The 25,101-nt window shown below is 46.6% G+C and overlaps 1 protein-coding gene across 3 annotated transcripts in view; it reads right to left on the bottom strand.

Annotated features, from left to right (window-relative positions):
* Positions 1-18,189, bottom strand: part of MAF1 (MAF1 negative regulator of RNA polymerase III) — a 103,783-nt gene extending 85,594 nt beyond the window's left edge. For 2 of the 3 annotated variants that reach the window (XM_088461983.1, XM_088461982.1), the window contains exons 1-2: positions 17,936-18,189; positions 10,724-10,852 (exon numbers count right to left, since the gene is read on the bottom strand). In XM_088461983.1, the coding sequence (XP_088318109.1) occupies positions 10,724-10,852; positions 17,936-18,018 (212 nt within the window). In that variant the 5' untranslated portion in view covers positions 18,019-18,189. The remainder of the gene's footprint in view (positions 1-10,723; positions 10,853-17,935) is intronic. The other variant, XM_088461984.1, reaches the window with a different exon arrangement.
* Positions 18,190-25,101: the final 6,912 nt, after the last annotated feature.

Here is a 25,101-nt window from a genome sequence, read left to right on the forward strand (position 1 = left end):
CTGGAGGGAGAAGGACTGAAAGGACCCTCATTCCTCTTCCTTTGGATACCTTACCCCAGGGTCCTGTGAATCTGTGCGCTGCCTTGCTCAGAATAACTGGCCCTAGGTGTAGAGGTGATATTTTGCCGAGGATTTGTTGTGGGAACTGTTAAGATTGTATTACTGAGGCGTGCTGGGCTGTTCATCTACTACCGTGCCCGAGTGATCTGCGTATCCTCACAATGCTGTGTATCCCCCATTGCAACAGAGGAGTATAAAGAGAAAGTGCGTGCAGCCAGGAGCACATAGCGTAGATGTGTACAGAGCTGGGGACTGGGAGAGAAAGCTCCACATACTGTCACTGACTAAATAATAATCAGTCTGTAGGAAAGGTGGTCCCTGGCGTAGAAGCCCTGTGTTTGCCCCAGCCTAGGACAAGCTGCAGTCCCCAGCTGACAGAGCTGGAAGCTTGGCCTATGGAGAGTGTGGAGGAAAGGTGGTCCCTGGTGTAGAAGCCCTGTGATTGCCCCAGCCTAGGACAAGCTGCAGTCCCCAGCTGTCAGAGCTGGAAGCTTGGCCTATGGAGAGTGTGGAGGAAAGGTGGTCCCTGGTGTAGAAGCCCTGTGATTGCCCCAACCTAGGACAAGCTGCAGTCCCCAGCTGTCAGAGCTGGAAGCTTGGCCTATGGAGAGTGTGGAGGAAAGCTGGGGACTGGGACTTGGCTCTCGGTAACCCCAACTCACAAAGGGATGAACTCCTGGTGCTCGGCGCCCGGACTAGTAAATATAAAAACAAGATGTTTAATAAAGTCTATGCCCTAGTATAAAAATGCATAAATATATATAATTAGTGTTCACTCCAGCGCCAGGCAAGGTGCCGGAGCTAGAGAGGGCAACGTTGAGCACGCGCCCGAAAAGGGGGTGTGGCCATGAAAAGGGGGCGTGTCTATAAGACGCGTCCCCTTTTCGTCATACTTGGGGGCGTGCCCGGCACTTACGGACGCGCCGGGCAGCCCCCAAGCGCTGCAGATAGGGAGAATAGATGCCGGGCACATGTGTCTGGCGTCTATTCTCCGGTGGTGACCAGGCCACCGCACATTTCTCCACCCGCGGGACACTATATAATTACCTGTTCTATTCTATGTGTATGATCCCTGCAGATGGGAAATCTACATCCCGGGCTGAGGAAAGATGCATTAAGCCCGATGCTCACAAAATGTACAAAATGAATCATATTTTATTGAGAAGTCACAAACACAGAGGCAGAAATAACAGGGAATCAATCGCCGAGAAATATTAGGTGACAAATTAGGACTTCGATCATCTACATACAGACGTAGATAACAGCGGTAAAAGACGGTAGCGCTGATAGACTAATATAAAACCGTTTTATTTCACCACAATAAAGAGCTACACAATGGCAACAATTAAAGAAACCAATGTCTCAATTCAGTGTGTTATAGCAATAAAAAGACAGGATGTTATATCTGACATGAGTGTAGCGATAGTCTCTCCAATATGACACTTCCTAGATATAACTGTCCAGATGGTAAGTGTGTAATTATGACACTTCCTAGATACAGCTGTCCAGATGGTAAGTGTGTAAATATGACACTTCCTAGATATAGCTGTCCAGATGGTAAGTGTGTAATTATGACACTTCCTAGATACAGCTGTCCAGATGGTAAGTGTGTAAATATGACACTTCCTAGATATAACTGTCCAGATGGTAAGTGTGTAAATATGACACTTCCTAGATACAGCTGTCCAGATGGTAAGTGTGTAAATATGACACTTCCTAGATATAACTGTCCAGATGGTAAGTGTGTAAATATGACACTTCCTAGATATAACTGTCCAGATGGTAAGTGTGTAAATATGACACTTCCTAGATACAGCTGTCCAGATGGTAAGTGTGTAATTATGACACTTCCTAGATATAGCTGTCCAGATGGTAAGTGTGTAATTATGACACTTCCTAGATATAACTGTCCAGATGGTAAGTGTGTAAATATGACACTTCCTAGATACAGCTGTCCAGATGGTAAGTGTGTAAATATGACACTTCCTAGATACAGCTGTCCAGATGGTAAGTGTGTAATTATGACACTTCCTAGATACAGCTGTCCAGATGGTAAGTGTGTAATTATGACACTTCCTAGATACAGCTGTCCAGATGGTAAGTGTGTAATTATGACACTTCCTAGATATAACTGTCCAGATGGTAAGTGTGTAATTATGACACTTCCTAGATATAACTGTCCAGATGGTAAGTGTGTAAATATGACACTTCCTAGATACAGCTGTCCAGATGGTAAGTGTGTAATTATGACACTTCCTAGATATAACTGTCCAGATGGTAAGTGTGTAATTATGACACTTCCTAGATATAACTGTCCAGATGGTAAGTGTGTAATTATGACACTTCCTAGATATAACTGTCCAGATGGTAAGTGTGTAATTATGACACTTCCTAGATACAGCTGTCCAGATGGTAAGTGTGTAATTATGACACTTCCTAGATATAACTGTCCAGATGGTAAGTGTGTAAATATGACACTTCCTAGATATAACTGTCCAGATGGTAAGTGTGTAAATATGACACTTCCTAGATACAGCTGTCCAGATGGTAAGTGTGTAAATATGACACTTCCTAGATACAGCTGTCCAGATGGTAAGTGTGTAAATATGACACTTCCTAGATACAGCTGTCCAGATGGTAAGTGTGTAAATATGACACTTCCTAGATATAACTGTCCAGATGGTAAGTGTGTAATTATGACACTTCCTAGATACAACTGTCCAGATGGTAAGTGTGTAATTATGACACTTCCTAGATATAACTGTCCAGATGGTAAGTGTGTAATTATGACACTTCCTAGATATAACTGTCCAGATGGTAAGTGTGTAATTATGACACTTTCTAGATACAACTGTCCAGATGGTAAGTGTGTAATTATGACACTTCCTAGATACAACTGTCCAGATGGTAAGTGTGTAATTATGACACTTCCTAGATATAACTGTCCAGATGGTAAGTGTGTAAATATGACACTTCCTAGATACAGCTGTCCAGATGGTAAGTGTGTAATTATGACACTTCCTAGATACAGCTGTCCAGATGGTAAGTGTGTAATTATGACACTTCCTAGATATAGCTGTCCAGATGGTAAGTGTGTAATTATGACACTTCCTAGATATAACTGTCCAGATGGTAAGTGTGTAATTATGACACTTCCTAGATACAGCTGTCCAGATGGTAAGTGTGTAATTATGACACTTTCTAGATACAACTGTCCAGATGGTAAGTGTGTAAATATGACACTTCCTAGATATAACTGTCCAGATGGTAAGTGTGTAATTATGACACTTCCTAGATATAACTGTCCAGATGGTAAGTGTGTAATTATGACACTTCCTAGATATAACTGTCCAGATGGTAAGTGTGTAATTATGACACTTTCTAGATACAACTGTCCAGATGGTAAGTGTGTAATTATGACACTTCCTAGATATAACTGTCCAGATGGTAAGTGTGTAATTATGACACTTCCTAGATACAGCTGTCCAGATGGTAAGTGTGTAAATATGACACTTCCTAGATATAACTGTCCAGATGGTAAGTGTGTAAATATGACACTTCCTAGATACAGCTGTCCAGATGGTAAGTGTGTAATTATGACACTTCCTAGATATAACTGTCCAGATGGTAAGTGTGTAATTATGACACTTCCTAGATACAGCTGTCCAGATGGTAAGTGTGTAATTATGACACTTTCTAGATACAACTGTCCAGATGGTAAGTGTGTAAATATGACACTTCCTAGATATAACTGTCCAGATGGTAAGTGTGTAATTATGACACTTCCTAGATATAACTGTCCAGATGGTAAGTGTGTAATTATGACACTTCCTAGATACAGCTGTCCAGATGGTAAGTGTGTAATTATGACACTTTCTAGATATAACTGTCCAGATGGTAAGTGTGTAAATATGACCTGTGGCTCACCTCAGCCCCAAATTGGCTTCTTATAAAACAGTCTCTGTTCAGGTCTCCCTAGGTGGTCCCCGTGTTGAGCTGCCTCTATGGCACGATGAAATGTAAAGCTGCCGTAGTGGGAAGGCGTCGCGGCACAGCAGCCGCATAGCGTTGGGAATATGTGATTGGCGGTTAGATCTGCATGAGGCGGATACTGTGAGAAGTCAGAGTTAGGTTTAATTTTGACACAAACAAAATGTTTTTCTGAATTCTTTTCATCGCCTATTGTTTATATGTCCTATGCGATAATTGCATAGTACATTAAGACATTTCAATAAAAGCTGGAAAAATGGGGTTTGTCTAAAACTTCTGACTGGTAGTGTTGGGACCCAAAGGAGAAAACGGTGTTATCAAAATTTGTTGAACTATATCCTAAACACAGCGACTTCTGATAAGAGGAACGCGGGTAAAGGTGGCATATGAGGGACATTTAGGTCCAGGTAAGGGGACAGCTGATGGACACAGAGGACAGGACAGGACAAGCGTTTACTAAAAGTGCTGAAGATGTCTGAACAATTTCTATAGTTAAAACTATTATTAAAGCTCAACAGCAAACTGCATCCTACAAGTAACCTGAGACGCCGCGAGAGAATGAGTCCGTCACCGGTGCAGGATGAAGCGCAGTCCTTTATAGGGACAACAATATGCATCAATTGTTACAGCGACGGGTGCGAATGCCACAGATGACCAAAGGCACAGATCAGCCGCATAAAGCGGTTAAACCCATCTAAATGATTGGGCGCACTGACGACTTTTCACACATTTCTGCTCATCGCCTCAGGAGCGAGCGGCAGAAATAACGCTAAATACATAATAGAGGACATTGCATTTCTACCAATGGGTCAGCTGCACAAGGACAGGAAAAACGCCAGCCAATCAGATGCTGTCTTTTCTTTTTCTGGACTATACCAGATACCGGATATCTAGAATCTGATGGCTTGCTACCTTTCCAAATCACTGGATTGCCAGGCTGAGCCCCTACCGACACCAGCTCCCTACCTTTGTCTGAACAATTCACTACGATGACGCAGAACATTACTAAAATCATTTAGCAGGATTTGTTTTTTTCCAAATTTGGAGTAAAAGCATTTTCAACATAATATAACTAGTAAAGTGAAGGACTACTCCGTGCTGCCCCCTGCCCTTTCCCACCTCGCCCTCTTCTCTGCCTCCATTCCCTGCTCTATCCAGCCCCGTCCCTGCTCTGTCCCCGCTCTATCCAGCCCGTCCCACCTCACCCTCCTCTCTGCCTGCATTCCCCGCTCTATCCAGCCCCGTCCCTGCCTGCATTCCCCGCTCTATCCAGCCCCGTCCCACCTCGCCCTCCTCTCTGCCTGCATTCCCCTCTCTATCAAGCCCCGTCCCTGCTCTGTCCCCGCTCTATCCAGCCCGTCCACCTCGCCCTCCTCTCTGCCTGCATTCCCCGCTCTATCCAGCCCCGTCCCACCTCGCCCTCCTCTCTGCCTGCATTCCCCGCTCTATCAAGCCCCGTCCCTGCTCTGTCCCCGCTCTATCCAGCCCGTCCACCTCGCCCTCCTCTCTGCCTGCATTCCCCGCTCTATCCAGCCCCGTCCCACCTCGCCCTCCTCAGCCTGCATTCCCCCTCTCTATCAAGCCCCGTCCCTGTCCCACCTCGCCCTCCTCTCTGCCTGCATTCCCCGCTCTATGCAGCCCCGTCCCTGTCCCACCTCGCCCTCCTCTCTGCCTGCATTCCCCGCTCTATGCAGCTCCGTCCCACCTCACCCTCCTCTCTGCCTGCATTCCCCGATCTATGCAGCCCCGTCCCACCTCGCCCTCCTCTCTGCCTGCATTCCCCGCTCTATCCAGCCCCGTCCCTGCCTTGTCCCACCTTGCCCTCCTCTCTGCCTGCATTCCCCGCTCTATCCAGACCCGTCCCTGCCCCACCTCACCCTCCTCTCTGCCTGCATTCCCCGCTATCCAGCCCCGTCCCACCTCGCCCTCCTCTCTGCCTGCATTCCCAGCTCTATCCAGCCAATCCCTGCCCTGTCCCACCTCGCCCTCCTCTCTGCCTGCATTCCCCGCTCTATCCAGCCCCGTCCCACCTCGCCCTCCTCTCTGCCTGCATTCCCTGCTCTATCCAGCCCCGTCCCTGCCCCACCTCGCCCTCCTCTCTGCCTGCATTCCCTGCTCTATCCAGCCCCGTCCCTGCCCCACCTCGCCCTTCTCTCTGCCTGCAGTCCCCGCTCTATCCAGCCCCGTCCCCACTCTGCCCCACCTGGCCCTCCTCTCTGCCTGCATTCCCCGCTCTATCCAGCCCCGTCCCACCTCGCCCTCCTCTCTGCCTGCATTCCCCGCTCTATCCAGCCCCGTCCCACCTCGCCCTCCCTGCATTCTCCGCTCTATCCAGCCCCGTCCCACCTCGCCCTCCTCTCTGCCTGCATTCCCTGCTCTATCCAGCCCCGTCCCTGCCCCACCTCGCCCTCCTCTCTGCCTGCATTCCCTGCTCTATCCAGCCCCGTCCCTGCCCCACCTCGCCCTTCTCTCTGCCTGCAGTCCCCGCTCTATCCAGCCCCGTCCCCACTCTGCCCCACCTGGCCCTCCTCTCTGCCTGCATTCCCCACTCTATCCAGCCCCATCCCTGCTGTATATAAGCAGCAATGCAGTAGAGAAGTTGCACCATGTGGCATACCTGGTCTTGGTCCCATTTAAGTCCACCCTCGAATATCTCTCACCGAATCCTTCTACACTGTCCCTCTTCATGGTTTTTATTGCTCCCACGTGCCGTTCTCTCTCTGCACTTGTGCCCTGGTTACTGTTATATAGCTAAGCCATCTGATCTCGCTAATTATTCTATTATACAAATGTGTCGTCCTATGATGATGTCTTTTTTTGTGTTTATGCTGCACACATCCGCTCGTGTACAGATAATTCCTTGTTCCTTTTGTATTATGTTTTTGTAAAACCTTTTAAAAAAAGTTTCAATGTTCACTTATTACTGTGACCAAAATCTCACTGAGATTCCAACTTGAAATTTGGAACGGACGATCTTATAACAGACAAAGAGCAAAAGGATAAAAAGCAGACACTGTTCCATAATAATTTTATATTTAAATAAAGGATATTTTAATTACATTTCAAATTGAAATAAAACACTATAATAACATAATAGATTAGATTTATTCATTTTTATTTTAGTTCAGATTTAAAATTTTACCAAAAGAGAGAGGGAGAAATGTTCATCTAATGCAAAAAGGAAAAAAACAGCAATAAAGTGAATAAGACCAGACTAGGGGGGGAATTTCTTTGGCGGACAATATGGGACAGCTGTATAAATTGGAGGTATTCTCCTTGTTGGGCCCAATAGAGACATAGGTTCCCCAACTTTGGTTTTAATCACCTTATTCCGGTTTTACCATTTGCACTTAGATGGACGCATCCTTTCTTTAATATTTTGTTAAAATTTAAAATCCAAAACAAAATCAATCTAATCTATTATTTTATGATTATATGGTTGTGTTTAGATTGGAGAATTATATTCTTTTTTTAAATAATATATATTAATAAAATGTCATACAGAATACAGCACCTCTTTGTACTGTACCCAAGTTATTTTGTATGTGTGTATGAATATGATATACTGGTACAGAGAATGTACCCCCCTACTCTCCAGTGTGACAATGGGAAGAGGAGTAACTGTGTGTATGTATGAATATGATATACTGGTACAGAGAATGTACCCCCCTACTCTCCTGTGTGACAATGGGAAGAGGAGTAACTGTGTATGAATATGATATACTGGTACAGAGAATGTACCCCCCTACTCTCCTGTGTGACAATGGGAAGAGGAGTAACTGTGTGTATGTGTATGAATATGATATACTGGTACAGAGAATGTACCCCCCTACTCTCCTGTGTGACAATGGGAAGAGGAGTAACTGTGTATATGTATGAATATGATATACTGGTACAGAGAATGTACCCCCCTACTCTCCTGTGTGACAATGGGAAGAGGAGTAACTGTGTATGTGTATGAATATGATATACTGGTACAGAGAATGTACCCCCCTACTCTCCTGTGTGACAATGGGAAGAGGAGTAACTGTGTATGTGTATGAATATGATATACTGGTACAGAGAATGTACCCCCTACTCTCCTGTGTGACAATGGGAAGAGGAGTAACTGTGTGTATGTGTATGAATATGATATACTGGTACAGAGAATGTACCCCCCTACTCTCCCGTGTGACAATGGGAAGAGGAGTAACTGTGTGTATGTATGAATATGATATACTGGTACAGAGAATGTACCCCCCTACTCTCCTGTGTGACAATGGGAAGAGGAGTAACTGTGTATGTGTATGAATATGATATACTGGTACAGAGAATGTACCCCCCTACTCTCCAGTGTGACAATGGGAAGAGGAGTAACTGTGTGTATGTATGAATATGATATACTGGTACAGAGAATGTACCCCCCTACTCTCCTGTGTGACAATGGGAAGAGGAGTAACTGTGTATGTGTATGAATATGATATACTGGTACAGAGAATGTACCCCCCCTACTCTCCTGTGTGACAATGGGAAGAGGAGTAACTGTGTATGTGTATGAATATGATATACTGGTACAGAGAATGTACCCCCCTACTCTCCCGTGTGACAATGGGAAGAGGAGTAACTGTGTATGTGTATGAATATGATATACTGGTACAGAGAATGTACCCCCCTACTCTCCTGTGTGACAATGGGAAGAGGAGTAACTGTGTGTATGTATGAATATGATATACTGGTACAGAGAATGTACCCCCCTACTCTCCTGTGTGACAATGGGAAGAGGAGTAACTGTGTATGTGTATGAATATGATATACTGGTACAGAGAATGTACCCCCCTACTCTCCTGTGTGACAATGGGAAGAGGAGTAACTGTGTGTATGTATGAATATGATATACTGGTACAGAGAATGTACCCCCTACTCTCCTGTGTGACAATGGGAAGAGGAGTAACTGTGTATATGTATGAATATGATATACTGGTACAGAGAATGTACCCCCCCTACTCTCCTGTGTGACAATGGGAAGAGGAGTAACTGTGTGTATGTATGTATGAATATGATATACTGGTACAGAGAATGTACCCCCTACTCTCCTGTGTGACAATGGGAAGAGGAGTAACTGTGTATATGTATGAATATGATATACTGGTACAGAGAATGTACCCCCCCTACTCTCCTGTGTGACAATGGGAAGAGGAGTAACTGTGTGTATGTATGAATATGATATACTGGTACAGAGAATGTACCCCCCCTACTCTCCTGTGTGACAATGGGAAGAGGAGTAACTGTGTATGTATGAATATGATATACTGGTACAGAGAATGTACCCCCCTACTCTCCAGTGTGACAATGGGAAGAGGAGTAACTGTGTGTATGTGTATGAATATGATATACTGGTACAGAGAATGTACCCCCCTACTCTCCCGTGTGACAATGGGAAGAGGAGTAACTGTGTGTATGTGTATGAATATGATATACTGGTACAGAGAATGTACCCCCCTACTCTCCTGTGTGACAATGGGAAGAGGAGTAACTGTGTGTATGTGTATGAATATGATATACTGGTACAGAGAATGTACCCCCCTACTCTCCTGTGTGACAATGGGAAGAGGAGTAACTGTGTGTATGTATGAATATGATATACTGGTACAGAGAATGTACCCCCCTACTCTCCTGTGTGACAATGGGAAGAGGAGTAACTGTGTATGTGTATGAATATGATATACTGGTACAGAGAATGTACCCCCCTACTCTCCTGTGTGACAATGGGAAGAGGAGTAACTGTGTGTATGTGTATGAATATGATATACTGGTACAGAGAATGTACCCCCCTACTCTCCTGTGTGACAATGGGAAGATGAGTAACTGTGTGTATGTGTATGAATATGATATACTGGTACAGAGAATGTACCCCCTACTCTCCCGTGTGACAATGGGAAGAGGAGTAACTGTGTGTATGTGTATGAATATGATATACTGGTACAGAGAATGTACCCCCCTACTCTCCTGTGTGACAATGGGAAGATGAGTAACTGTGTGTATGTGTATGAATATGATATACTGGTACAGAGAATGTACCCCCTACTCTCCTGTGTGACAATGGGAAGAGGAGTAACTGTGTGTATGTGTATGAATATGATATACTGGTACAGAGAATGTACCCCCTACTCTCCTGTGTGACAATGGGAAGAGGAGTAACTGTGTGTATGTGTATGAATATGATATACTGGTACAGAGAATGTACCCCCTACTCTCCCGTGTGACAATGGGAAGATGAGTAACTTTGGTTAGATCCGTGACTATGCACAGAATATTGGTTCTCCTCTATATACATCTAATATAAAGGATTTGTCATTTATATTGCAGTGCGGAGAAGCCCTCCTTAACCTCCTGTCTTTTGTACAATCGGAAAACATCAAGGAATAAACACAATATTGTAGAATTTTGTTTTTGAACATCTGTTTTTAAATGGGCTTGTGGTAAAATCAAATTAAAACGTGTTTTCTTCTGATAAGTTTTTTGTTTTTTCCAAGTATCTTAATCCTGACCTGAGAAAATGTGTTTTTTGTGGGTTCGCAAGTGGCAAAATTTGTGAATTTTTGACCTTCTAACTCAAAAACTACGCGAGAGCTAAAGAACAAAAATACATATTTTTTGTTTAACCTTAGAGAGACTTTTGGAGGACAACATTTACCTGCTGGGACTAACTCCTCCAGTCTGGGGGGGAGACAGAGCTTCAAGGACATGTGGTTGCCCCTCCTGGCAAAACTGCTTAAACATGTGTTTATCATCACCGGCCATTTTACAGGAGTAGCTCTCTATCCTGGATGGGGGAACACAGAGAGACATTCAATATATACCTCACTACCTGTATATATGGACACGTTCAGTATATACCTCCCTACCGTATATATATGGACTCCATCGTATATAGGGACATACAGTAACAGCACATTGGATACCAGCCTATGAGCAATGGATCCCCCGGGAGATATTCAATTAGCTCGGAAGTCCAGGCTATTCATTAGCCATTTGCCAAGATTCATATAGATTCTACAATTGGAGAGTCATATACAGTGCATCCGGAAAGTATTCACAGCGCTTCACTTTTTACACATTTTGTTATGTTACAGCCTTATTCCAAAATGGAATAAATTCATTTTCATCCTCAAAATTCTACATACACTACCCCATAATGACAACGTGTAAAAAGGTTTTTTGAGATTTTTGCAAATTTAAATAAAAAAAAATAAAAAACACCAAGAAATCACATGTACATAAGTAGTCACAACCTTTGCTCAATACTTTGTTGATGCACCTTTGGCAGCAATTACAGCCTCCAGTCTTTTTGAATATGATGCCACAAGCTTGGCACACCTATCCTTGGGCAGTTTCGCCCATTCCTCTTTGCAGCACCTCACAAGCTCCATCATGTTGGATGGGAAGCGTCGGTGCGCAGCCATTTTCAGATCTCTCCAGAGATGTTCAATCGGATTCAAGTCTGGGCTCTGGCTGGGCCACTCAAGGACATTCACAGAGTTGTCCTGAAGCCATTCCTGTGATATCTTGGCTGTGTGCTTAGGGTCGGTGTCCGGCTGAAAGATGAACCGTCGCCCCAGTCTGAGGTCAAGAGCGCTCTGGAGCAGGTTTTCATCCAGGATGTCTCTGTACATTGCTCCATTCATCTTTCCCTCTATCCTGACTAGTCTCCCAGTTCCTGCCACTGAAATACATCCCCACAGCATGATGCTGCCATTACCATGCTTCACTGTAGGGATGGTATTGGCCTGGTTTCCTCCAAACATAACGCCTGGCATTCACGCCAAAGAGTTCAATCTTTGTGTCTCATGGTCTGAGAGTCCTTCAGGTGCATTTTGGCAAACTCCAGGTGGGCTGCCATGTGCTTTTTACTAAGGAGGGGCTCCCGTCTGGTCACTCTACCATACAGGCCTGATTGGTGGATTGCTGTAGAGATGGTTGTCCTTCTGGAAGGTTCACCTCTCTCCACAGAGGAATGCTATAGCTCTGACAGAGTGACCATCGGTTTCTTTGTCACCTCCCTGACTAGGACCCTTCTCCCACGATCGCTCAGTTTAGATGGCCGGCCAACTCTAGGAAGAGTCCAGGTGGTTCCGAACTTCTTCTATTTACGGATGATGGAGGCCACTGTGCTCATTGGGACCTTCAAAGCAGCAGATATTTTTCTGTACCCTTCCCTAAAATTTGTGTCTCGAGACAATCCTGTCTCTGAGCTCTACAGACAATTCCTTGGACTTCATGCTTGGTTTGTGCTCTGACATGCACTGTCAAGTGAGTGACCTTATAAAGACAGGTGTATGCCTTTCAAACTCATGTCCAATCAACTGAATTTACATAGGTAGACAAAAATCCTTGAGATGTTAGTACATCTTAATTGATGAGCGGTAACAGGATGCACCTGAGCTCAATTTTGCGTTTCATGGCAAAGGCTGTGAATACTTATTACACGTTGTCATTATGGGGTAGTGTGTGTAGCATTTTGAGGACAAAAATGAATTTATTCCATTTTGGAATAAGGCTGTAACATAACAAAATGTGGAAAAAGTGAAGCGCTGTGAACACTTTCTGGATGCACTGTACCTGGGGCAGCCTCACCTCTAGCAAAACCCTGGATAAAGAGAAGAGTGTCATTGTACCGGAGAGTGTTACTGTAAAGCACAGCAGGACCTACATAGTAACCCTGGATAAAGAGAAGAGTGTCATTGTACATAGAGAGAGTGTTACTGTAAAGCACAGCAGGACGTACATAGTAACCCTGGATAAAGAGAAGAGTGTCATTGTACCGGAGAGTGTTACTGTAAAGCACAGCAGGACCTACATAGTAACCCTGGATAAAGAGAAGAGTGTCATTGTACATAGAGAGAGTGTTACTGTAAAGCACAGCAGGACCTACATAGTAACCCTGGATAAAGAGAAGAGTGTCATTGTACATAGAGAGAGTGTTACTGTAAAGCACAGCAGGACCTACATAGTAACCCTGGATTAAAGAGAAGAGTGTCATTGTACATAGAGAGAGTGTTACTGTAAAGCACAGCAGGACCTACATAGTAACCCTGGATAAAGAGAAGAGTGTCATTGTACATAGAGAGAGTGTTACTGTAAAGCACAGCAGGACCTACATAGTAACCCTGGATTAAAGAGAAGAGTATCATTGTACATAGAGAGAGTGTTACTGTAAAGCACAGCAGGACCTACATAGTAACCCTGGATAAAGAGAAGAGTGTCATTGTACATAGAGAGAGTGTTACTGTAAAGCACAGCAGGACCTACATAGTAACCCTGGATTAAAGAGAAGAGTATCATTGTACCCAGAGAGTGTTACTGTAAAGCACAGCAGGACCTACATAGTAACCCTGGATAAAGAGAAGAGTGTCATTGTACATAGAGAGAGTGTTACTGTAAAGCACAGCAGGACCTACATAGTAACCCTGGATAAAGAGAAGAGTGTCATTGTACATAGAGAGAGTGTTACTGTAAAGCACAGCAGGACCTACATAGTAACCCTGGATAAAGAGAAGAGTGTCATTGTACAAAGAGAGAGTGTTACTGTAAAGCACAGCAAGACCTACATAGTAACCCTGGATAAAGAGAAGAGTGTCATTGTACATAGAGAGAGTGTTACTGTAAAGCACAGCAAGACCTACATAGTAACCCTGGATAAAGAGAAGAGTGTCATTGTACATAGAGAGAGTGTTACTGTAAAGCACAGCAGGACCTACATAGTAACCCTGGATAAAGAGAAGAGTGTCATTGTACAAAGAGAGAGTGTTACTGTAAAGCACAGCAAGACCTACATAGTAACCCTGGATAAAGAGAAGAGTGTCATTGTACATAGAGAGAGTGTTACTGTAAAGCACAGCAAGACCTACATAGTAACCCTGGATAAAGAGAAGAGTGTCATTGTACATAGAGAGAGTGTTACTGTAAAGCACAGCAGGACCTACATAGTAACCCTGGATAAAGAGAAGAGTGTCATTGTACATAGAGAGAGTGTTACTGTATAGCACAGCAAGACCTACATAGTAACCCTGGATAAAGAGAAGAGTATCATTGTACCCAGAGAGTGTTACTGTAAAGCACAGCAGGACCTACATAGTAACCCTGGATAAAGAGAAGAGTGTCATTGTACATAGAGAGAGTGTTACTGTATAGCACAGCAAGACCTACATAGTAACCCTGGATAAAGAGAAGAGTGTCATTGTACATAGAGAGAGTGTTACTGTAAAGCACAGCAAGACCTACATAGTAACCCTGGATAAAGAGAAGAGTGTCATTGTACCCGGAGAGTGTTACTGTAAAGCACAGCAGGACCTACATAGTAACCCTGGATAAAGAGAAGAGTGTCATTGTACATAGAGAGAGTGTTACTGTAAAGCACAGCAGGACCTACATAGTAACTCTGGATAAAGAGAAGAGTGTCATTGTACATAGAGAGAGTGTTACTGTAAAGCACAGCAGGACCTACATAGTAACCCTGGATAAAGAGAAGAGTGTCATTGTACCCGGAGAGTGTTACTGTAAAGCACAGCAGGACCTACATAGTAACCCTGGATAAAGAGAAGAGTGTCATTGTACATCGAGAGAGTTACTGTAAAGCACAGCAGGACCTACATAGTAACCCTGGATAAAGAGAAGAGTGTCATTGTACATAGAGAGAGTTACTGTAAAGCACAGCAGGACCTACATAGTAACCCTGGATAAAGAGAAGAGCGTCATTGTACATAGAGAGAGTGTTACTGTAAAGCACAGCAGGACCTACATAGTAACCCTGGATAAAGAGAAGAGAGTCATTGTACATAGAGAGAGTGTTACTGTAAAGCACAGCAAGACCTACATAGTAACCCTGGATAAAGAGAAGAGTGTCATTGTACATAGAGAGTGTTACTGTAAAGCACAGCAGGACCTACATAGTAACCCTGGATAAAGAGAAGAGTGTCATTGTACATAGAGAGAGTGTTACTGTAAAGCACAGCAAGACCTACATAGTAACCCTGGATAAAGAGAAGAGTGTCATTGTACATAGAGAGTGTTACTGTAAAGCACAGCAGGACCTACATAGTAACCCTGGATTAGACCTATCAGCAGGTGCATCATAGAGAGAACTGGAGAACACAGATAACACCACATAAGCAGAGGTGCTACCAACCAAATGATACAACTAATCCATACACACATACATACACACATACAGCCACCTAGACATTTCCTTTATGATTCTTACAAAAGAAAGCAATGTGAGAATAACTTCCATCAAGGTTATTAATAGAGCATATAATGATAAACAGGTGAGGTGTGGTTAGTATTGGGGTATAAGGGATAACACAGGTGAGGTGTGGTTAGTATTGGGGTATAAGGGATAACACAGGTGAGGTGTGGTTAGTATTGGGGTATAAGGGATAACACAGGTGAGGTGTGGTTAGTATTGGGGTATAAGGGATAACACAGGTGAGGTGTGGTTAGTATTGGGGTATAAGGGATAACACAGGTGAGGTGTGGTTAGTATTGGGGTATAAGGGATAACACAGGTGAGGTGTGGTTAGTATTGGGGTATAAGGGGTAACACAGGTGAGGTGTGGTTAGTATTGGGGTATAAGGGGTAACACAGGTGAGGTGTGGTTAGTATTGGGGTATAAGGGGTAACACAGGTGAGGTGTGGTTAGTGTTGGGGTATAAGGGATAACACAGGTGAGGTGTGGTTAGTATTGGGGTATAAGGGATAACACAGGTGAGGTGTGGTTAGTGTTGGGGTATAAGGGGTAACACAGGTGAGGTGAGGTTAGTATTGGGGTATAAGGGGTAACACAGGTGAGGTGTGGTTAGTATTGGGGTATAAGGAATAACACAGGTGAGGTGTGGTTAGTGTTGGGGTATAAGGGATAACACAGGTGAGGTGTGGTTAGTGTTGGGGTATAAGGGGTAACACAGGTGAGGTGTGGTTAGTGTTGGGGTATAAGGGATAACACAGGTGAGGTGAGGTTAGTATTGGGGTATAAGGGGTAACACAGGTGAGGTGTGGTTAGTGTTGGGGTATAAGGGGTAACACAGGTGAGGTGAGGTTAGTATTGGGGTATAAGGGGTAACACAGGTGAGGTGTGGTTAGTGTTGGGGTATAAGGGGTAACACAGGTGAGGTGTGGTTAGTGTTGGGGTATAAGGGATAACACAGGTGAGGTGTGGTTAGTGTTGGGGTATAAGGGATAACACAGGTGAGGTGTGGTTAGTATTGGGGTATAAGGGGTAACACAGGTGAGGTGTGGTTAGTGTTGGGGTATAAGGGATAACACAGGTGAGGTGTGGTTAGTGTTGGGGTATAAGGGGTAACAGGTGAGGTGTGGTTAGTGTTGGGGTATAAGGGGTAACAGGTGAGGTGTGGTTAGTATTGGGGTATAAGGGATAACACAGGTGAGGTGTGGTTAGTATTGGGGTATAAGGGATAACACAGGTGAGGTGAGGTTAGTATTGGGGTATAAGGGGTAACACAGGTGAGGTGTGGTTAGTGTTGGGGTATAAGGGATAACACAGGTGAGGTGTGGTTAGTGTTGGGGTATAAGGGATAACACAGGTGAGGTGTGGTTAGTATTGGGGTATAAGGGGTAACACAGGTGAGGTGTGGTTAGTATTGGGGTATAAGGGGTAACAGGTGAGGTGAGGTTAGTATTGGGGTATAAGGGGTAACAGGTGAGGTGTGGTTAGTATTGGGGTATAAGGGATAACACAGGTGAGGTGTGGTTAGTATTGGGGTATAAGGGGTAACACAGGTGAGGTGTGGTTAGTGTTAGGGTATAAGGGGTAACACAGGTGAGGTGTGGTTAGTATTGGGGTATAAGGGGTAACAGGTGAGGTGTGGTTAGTGTTGGGGTATAAGGGGTAACACAGGTGAGGTGTGGTTAGTGTTGGGGTATAAGGGGTAACACAGGTGAGGTGTGGTTAGTGTTGGGGTATAAGGGATAACACAGGTGAGGTGAGGTTAGTATTGGGGTATAAGGGGTAACACAGGTGAGGTGTGGTTAGTGTTGGGGTATAAGGGGTAACACAGGTGAGGTGAGGTTAGTATTGGGGTATAAGGGGTAACACAGGTGAGGTGTGGTTAGTGTTGGGGTATAAGGGGTAACACAGGTGAGGTGTGGTTAGTGTTGGGGTATAAGGGATAACACAGGTGAGGTGTGGTTAGTGTTGGGGTATAAGGGATAACACAGGTGAGGTGTGGTTAGTATTGGGGTATAAGGGGTAACACAGGTGAGGTGTGGTTAGTGTTGGGGTATAAGGGATAACACAGGTGAGGTGTGGTTAGTGTTGGGGTATAAGGGGTAACAGGTGAGGTGTGGTTAGTGTTGGGGTATAAGGGGTAACAGGTGAGGTGTGGTTAGTATTGGGGTATAAGGGATAACACAGGTGAGGTGTGGTTAGTATTGGGGTATAAGGGATAACACAGGTGAGGTGAGGTTAGTATTGGGGTATAAGGGGTAACACAGGTGAGGTGTGGTTAGTGTTGGGGTATAAGGGATAACACAGGTGAGGTGTGGTTAGTGTTGGGGTATAAGGGATAACACAGGTGAGGTGTGGTTAGTATTGGGGTATAAGGGATAACACAGGTGAGGTGTGGTTAGTATTGGGGTATAAGGGATAACACAGGTGAGGTGTGGTTAGTATTGGGGTATAAGGGGTAACACAGGTGAGGTGTGGTTAGTATTGGGGTATAAGGGATAACACAGGTGAGGTGTGGTTAGTGTTAGGGTATAAGGGGTAACACAGGTGAGGTGTGGTTAGTATTGGGGTATAAGGGATAACACAGGTGACGGATATACCCCCATAGTGACAGCAGCGGTGCCCCCGGGGGGCATTAGGAGGCGGATATACCCCTTATGTACCTGCCTACGATGTGAGAGTCTCCGGTCTCTACGCAGAGTTGGGAGTTCACAGCTTCAAAGCGGGAATTCTCCAGCAGCTTCATCCTGGGCACAGAGCGTAACGTCCCCGGGGCGCTGCCCGGTATAGGGACCCCGCTGCCCGGTATAGGGACCCCGCTGCCCGGTCCTGTTATGGTTTTGATGCGACGAAAGTCGCGCTGCACTGACGGAGAGAACGTCACAACATCGCGACCACTTCCGCGTCACATGGGTGGGCGGAGTCATAGCGGAGAGGAGATCCCTCCCCCTGTATAAGAGGAAGGGGATGGTGGGCGGCGTCAGACTGGAGAGAAGACCCCTCTCCCTGTATAAGAGGAAGGGGATGGTGGGCGGCATCAGACTGGAGAGAAGACCCCTCCCCCTGTATAAGAGGAAGGGGATGGTGGGCGGCGTCAGACTGGAGAGAAGACCCCTCCCCCTGTATAAGAGGAAGGGGATGGTGGGCGGCATCAGACTGGAGAGAAGACCCCTCCCCCTGTATAAGAGGAAGGGGATGGTGGGCGGCATCAGACTGGAGAGAAGACCCCTCCCCCTGTATAAGAGGAAGGGGATGGTGGGCGGCGTCAGACTGGAGAGAAGACCCCTCCCCCTGTATAAGAGGAAGGGGATGGTGGGCGGCATCAGACTGGAGAGAAGACCCCTCCCCCTGTATAAGAGGAAGGGGATGGTGGGCGGCGTCAGACTGGAGAGAAGACCCCTCCCCCTGTATAAGAGGAAGGGGATGGTGGGCGGCGTCAGACTGGAGAGAAGACCCCTCCCCCTGTATAAGAGGAAGGGGATGGTGGGCGGTGTCAGACTGGAGAGAAGACCCCTCCCCCTGTATAAGAGGAAGGGGATGGTGGGCGGCATCAGACTGGAGAGAAGACCCCTCCCCCTGTATAAGAGGAAGGGGATGGTGGGCGGCATCAGACTGGAGAGAAGACCCCTCCCCCTGTATAAGAGGAAGGGGATGGTGGGCGGCGTCAGACTGGAGAGAAGACCCCTCCCCCTGTATAAGAGGAAGGGGATGGTGGGCGGCATCAGACTGGAGAGAAGACCCCTCCCCCTGTATAAGAGGAAGGGGATGGTGGGCGGCATCAGACTGGAGAGAAGACCCCTCCCCCTGTATAAGAGGAAGGGGATGGTGGGCGGCGTCAGACTGGAGAGAAGACCCCTCCCCCTGTATAAGAGGAAGGGGATGGTGGGCGGCATCAGACTGGAGAGAAGACCCCTCCCCCTGTATAAGAGGAAGGGGATGGTGGGCGGCGTCAGACTGGAGAGAAGACCCCTCCCCCTGTATAAGAGGAAGGGGATGGTGGGCGGCGTCAGACTGGAGAGAAGACCCCTCCCCCTGTATAAGAGGAAGGGGATGGTGGGCGGTGTCAGACTGGAGAGAAGACCCCTCCCCCTGTATAAGAGGAAGGGGATGGTGGGCGGCATCAGACTGGAGAGAAGACCCCTCCCCCTGTATAAGAGGGTGCCTCGGTGGCAGCGGGGACAGTGGAGAGAGTGGTCCTCCTGCTGCCGCTCTGCGTTTGTGGCCACCTGGAACTTGCCACCCTCCTGTGTAGCCAGCAGCTGTTAGATACAAAAAATCCCTTCAAAAACTCAGCAGTATCTGGGCAAAAGATAAGGTCAGTGTCCAAGCAGCAATTATTGTGCAGATATCATCATTATTTATAAGGTGCCACAGATTCCGCAGCACCGTACAGCCAAAAGTACAAATAAAGGACGAAATTCAATTGTTTCGCCTCCTACGCGCCCGAGACGAGCTTCTGTATTCAATACCGGTAGTTGCTCCTGTTAGGCTTGATCATCTGCTGGTGCACCTATCCAGCTCGAACCCCCTGGGGGGTGCAAGCTGAAATTGGCGAAAAGTTACCTGATTGGTCGTGATCGCGCCCAGCACTTTGGTAGGGGTAGTCGTTTTACAAGGCTAAACCCGACCGCTATGGACGCGATCAGCGCAATGTCAGGCATCAATTGAACATTGTCCTGCAATCTCCTCTCACTTTAGATGGGAGATCGAGCACCCTAACCCAATAGAATACTGCCCAAAGTATGATCACAAAGAGGGTAAATGCAACAGAAGGGTCACCCAGAAGCACAAGTTAATGCATGAGCGCGGCTGGGCGTAACAACAAGTACTAAATGCAGGTACTGACTGGCACTCACCCGGGCCCGGACTCTCCCCTTGTTGTTGGACAGCTATGCACACTGCACAGAATGTGTTCTGACGCCGGACAAAGGGGATGGAAAAATGGCGATGTGACAGCGCCGCAGCACGAATGTCGGCCGAATAAAACCAAGGGTGTGCTGTCTGGCGGGAAGAGTCATCTCACGTTAGTTACTGGGGGGTATTCTGTGTAGACAACAATTGGGGACAGAATCTGGGCATTTACAAAGCAATTGGGCTGTATCTAGGCAGTTAAAAAATTATTTGTTTCATTAAAGGGCCTGACAGGTGTGAAATGCGTTGAGTAGAGTCTAGGGCAGGGATGGGGAACCTCTGGCCCGGGGGCCATATAAGGCTCGCAGAATCATTGGGTCTGGCCCTCTGAGATTTTTTTCTGCTAGTCTCATGTGGATAACGGGGCCTATAATGTCACCCTGCAGCCAGAATCTATGCAGTAGTGCCACATGGACCGTCTAAAGCAGCCTAAGGATGCTCCTCCCCTTTTCGTGTGATGCCCTGGGGATGGTCCTTGGCTGGAATATTTTAGGGGTGCCTCGCTTCTCGGACGTGAACCCCTTAATGTTAGGGACGCTGGTATAGAGGAGCCTTGACGATGGCACAGCGCTTATTCATATATTTTCAAATGTATGTTACCAATACCTCTGAATTTCTATTATTATGTAGGATTCAAGTATTTTTGATTTAGCTGCAGTGTGCTGGGGGGCAAATTCCTTTTTTCTGTAGCTCAGTGTAAACCCCGCCCTTTACAAGCTCCTGTAGTATATTATTAAGCTGATTGAGCAACTACCATATTTTTTGCTAACACCTAGAAATACACATTTTATAGACAGAGATAACCTGTCATGCGTGGACCATCTTTCAAGTACATATGCATTGTGAGTAGGTTGATAAATGGCGAGAGATGTGTCTGCATTTTAACTTGCGTGTGACTCTGAATCAGGCCCTAAGTGAATAACATTTATTAAAAGTAGCACTTACTGATCCAGTGGCCTGGGAGTGGCAGACACAAAGGATCCATGATCTAGTGGCCTGGGAGTGGCAGACACAAAGGATCCATGATCTAGTGGCCTGGGAGTGGCAGACGGAAAGGATCCATGATCTAGTGGCCTGGGAGTAGCAGATGGAAATGATCCATGATCTAGTGGCCTGGAAGTGGCAGACGGAAAGGATTCATGGTCCAGTGGCCTGGGAGTAGCAGACATAAAGGATCCATGATCTAGTGGCCTGGGAGTGGCAGACCGAAAGGATCCATGATCTAGTGGCCTGGGAGTAGCAGATGGAAATGATCCATGATCTAGTGGCCTGGAAGTGGCAGACGGAAAGGATTCATGGTCCAGTGGCCTGGGAGTAGCAGACATAAAGGATCCATGATCCAGTGGCCTGGGAGTGGCAGACAGAAAGGATCCATGATCCAGTGGCCTGGGAGTGGCAGACAGAAAGGATCCATGATCCAGTGGCCTGGGAGTGGCAGACAGAAAGGATCCATGACCCAGTGGCCTGGGAGTGGCAGACAGAAAGGATCCATGATCCAGTGGCCTGGGAGTGGCAGACAGAAAGGATCCATGATCCAGTGGCCTGGGAGTGGCAGACAGAAAGGATCCATGATCCAGTGGCCTGGGAGTGGCAGACAGAAAGGATCCATGATCTAGTGGCCTGGGAGTGGCAGACATAAAGGATCCATGATCTAGTGGCCTGGGAGTGGCAGATATAAAGGATCCATGATTCAGTGGCCTGGGAGTGGCAGACAGAAAGGATCCATGATCTAGTATTGATTCCTAATTGTCGCTAGTTAGCGCTGCAAGTCGCTCAAGAAATAATTGCTTTCCAGTCCAATCTTGTGGTTCCAAAGCACAAAAAGTTATTTATGTAAACATGGAAAGATTTAACAATTAGAATAAAAAGCAATTAAAAATAGTACAAGCCGATACATATGTATGCGCTACTGGTCCCAGTATGCAGTCCTTCTATCCTGAATCCTGCGGTCACCCAAAATGGAGAATGACTGAACACTGAGACCAGCACACAGCATATATACGGTACAGGTTACAAGGTTAACAAAGGGACAAGTTGGCATGTTTTCATTGGTTCTTGCATCTGGTCAATCTGGTCATTGGTTAGTTCATACGGTGTCATCAGAGGTATGGCTTAGTTTTCCAATAGCTTCTTTGTGTAGTTTCCCACCGAAGAACTAGTTAAAACTGGCTACAGACACTGCATACAAGTAATAGCATTCTAACCAATAACTACCTATAATCCATAACTAGCGAACGCAAGATGCGAATCCTTCGCCGATAGAAACGGATGTCTGCAAATAAAAAGGGAATTAGTATGATACCAAACATGACATGTCCACTGTATTCTAAACCTTAGATCTCATTTAAGTACATATTACATCGTAATTATTAACAAACAAAACCTTTAATAACTCTGGTTATTAACTATAATGTGTAGGAACCCTTTTATATGTATGCGTTCGCATATGTGCGTCTGTATATTGAAATAGGAAATGTTCGTATGTATGTGAATACGCATATGAGCGTCTATGTGTACGTATGTGGATACACATACGAGCGTCTGTGTATGCATATATGTATATGTGTGTGCGTTATGTGCATCAGTATGTATGTGTTGTGGAATCGCATTTGTGCGCATTGGATTGCGCCGATGCAAAGTGGCGTCGTGGTAACATCGTCAGACCATAGACGATTAGATCGTCAGATAATAATTGCAAGCGATAATATCCAATTATTTGATTTTGACAGTCCACCCTTTGATAGCAAACATAAAACTATCACATTCTATTCAACCTTATTAGTCATGCATAATAAATGAGTATTCAATGTTCTAAACGGTATGACACAACTCGGTCATTGAGCCGTTAATAATGCATTTCAGGAAAGGGTAAAACAACCCTTATACACCATCTGTGGATCTATAGGGGACCATTGGTAGGATGTGGGACCTCATCGAACTATAAAGGAAGTTTGGGGGGAATTGAGACTACATTATCTATGATGTTTTAATGGAACATTTACAATACTTTTTATTATACATGACCAAGCCTATTCACATGTTATTATCTGATGGCACATTCAATTTCAGGATTGTAATGCAGTTCTTTATCAACCTTAGTACCTATACCACCACCACTCACCACCATCATGATTTTGTTTTCACTGTTTACCTTGCTGGTACATTTCTACATCAGGGTCCATAGGGTATCCACAGGATACCTTGGGGTATAGGTGATGACGTCAGGCATCGGGCACCAGAGAGTTAAGTTTTCAGCCTCCCAGGATGCATTAGGGTCCCCCTCCTATATCCCGCCCCCGAGCCAAGGCATCTCAGTTTCGTTTGGTGCCCGGCCGGAGTCGGATGCACCTGTTAGAGGGAGGCTAAGAATTGCCCCTGAAGTTTTCTTCAATGCAGCTGTGGCTGCACATCTGGAAGTACAGCATGGACAGTCAGTGCTGATGTCCATGCTGTCTTCTCTACACCCCCGCAGGTACCAGAACGCCGGTACCAATCCGGGGATGCTGGTAAGCATCTGGGGTCACAGCTAGCGGTGACCCCAGATGTTTGGGACCATGGCCGGATCCAAGGGGGCAGCAGGTAAGCAGCGGGGTCCCGCGGTTGGACCCTGCTGAGACATGGTCCAGGGTCCCCAGGCAGGCGGCTCCCTGGGGACTGGCTGCAGCGTGGAGCCAGGTATCTAACCTGCGCTTCCACTACCCCCCTGGGACAGCGGACCGCGGCTGAGCGGTAGTGCTGCGGCATCCCAGGGGTTAATTGCATGCCAGGGGAGCGCGCCTTCCCTGTACACAGCCAGCGCCTCCCCCGCTGCACACAGCCCTCTCTGCACTGTGCTGACTGGCCCTGTGGCAGCGCTCCTCCCCCAGGCCGGCCTCCTCTATGCTCCTCGGTGGCCATCTTTTCAAGACGCATGGTGGAAGCTCTGGAGCGGTGGCATCGCGGTCTGGGTCCCCCGGCATTCCTCTCCTCCGTTGGGTTCAGGTCTGTGTATGCAGCGCTGTGTCCTACCAGGCTCCCTGTCTGCGTAGTTGAGTATCAGCGCTGATAGTGCAGGAATTGATTTTCTTTGCATTGTATGTGACTTCTGCTAGTGCTGCTGCCTGTACTTTCATTTCTACTGTCAGCCTTTTCACTGTCCCTGCTCTTCTTCTGCTAAAGCCCTTGCGGTGCGGTGATTGCGGGGTGGTCTCACACTATACTAACAAGTATCAGTGAGAGGGGTCACATACTTACCATCATGTCTGAGAGTGACTTTCCTCTCCAGCTTATGTGTACTACGTGCAAGGTACACATAAGCTCCAAGTAGCTTCCACGTTACCAGCTTCTCCACATGGCTCCCAGGCCGCACCAAGTAGCTTCCATGCTACCATCTCTCACCTACGGCTCCCAGGCTGCTCCAAGTAGCTTCCACGCTACCAGCTTCTCCACACGGCTCCCAGGCCGCACCAAGTAGCTTCAATGCTACCATCTCTCACCCACGGCTCCCAGGCCGCATCAAGCAGCTTTCACGCTACCATCTCTCACCTACGGCTCCCAGGCCACTCCAAGTAGCTTCCACACTACCATCTCTCACCAACGGCTCCCAAGCCGCTCCACGTAGCCACCCAGCTACCAGCGTCTACCCACGGCTTTCCAGCCGCTCCACGTAGCCACCCAGCTACCAGCATCTACCCACAGCTATCCAGCCGCTCCACGTAGCCACCCAGCTACCAGCGTCTACCCACGGCTGTCTAGCCACTCCAAGTAGCCACCCAGCTACCAGCGTCTACCCACGGCTATCCGGCCACTCCACGTAGCCACCCAGCTACCAGCGTCTACCCACGGCTATCCAGCCGCTCCACATAGCTACCCAGCTACCAGCATCTACCCACGGCTATCCAGCCGCTCCACGTAGCTACCCAGCTACCAGCGTCTACCC

Source organism: Taudactylus pleione, unplaced genomic scaffold, assembly GCF_031769625.1.
Source record: "Taudactylus pleione unplaced genomic scaffold, aTauple2 ptg001135l, whole genome shotgun sequence".
Classification (NCBI taxonomy): Eukaryota; Metazoa; Chordata; class Amphibia; order Anura; family Myobatrachidae; genus Taudactylus; species Taudactylus pleione.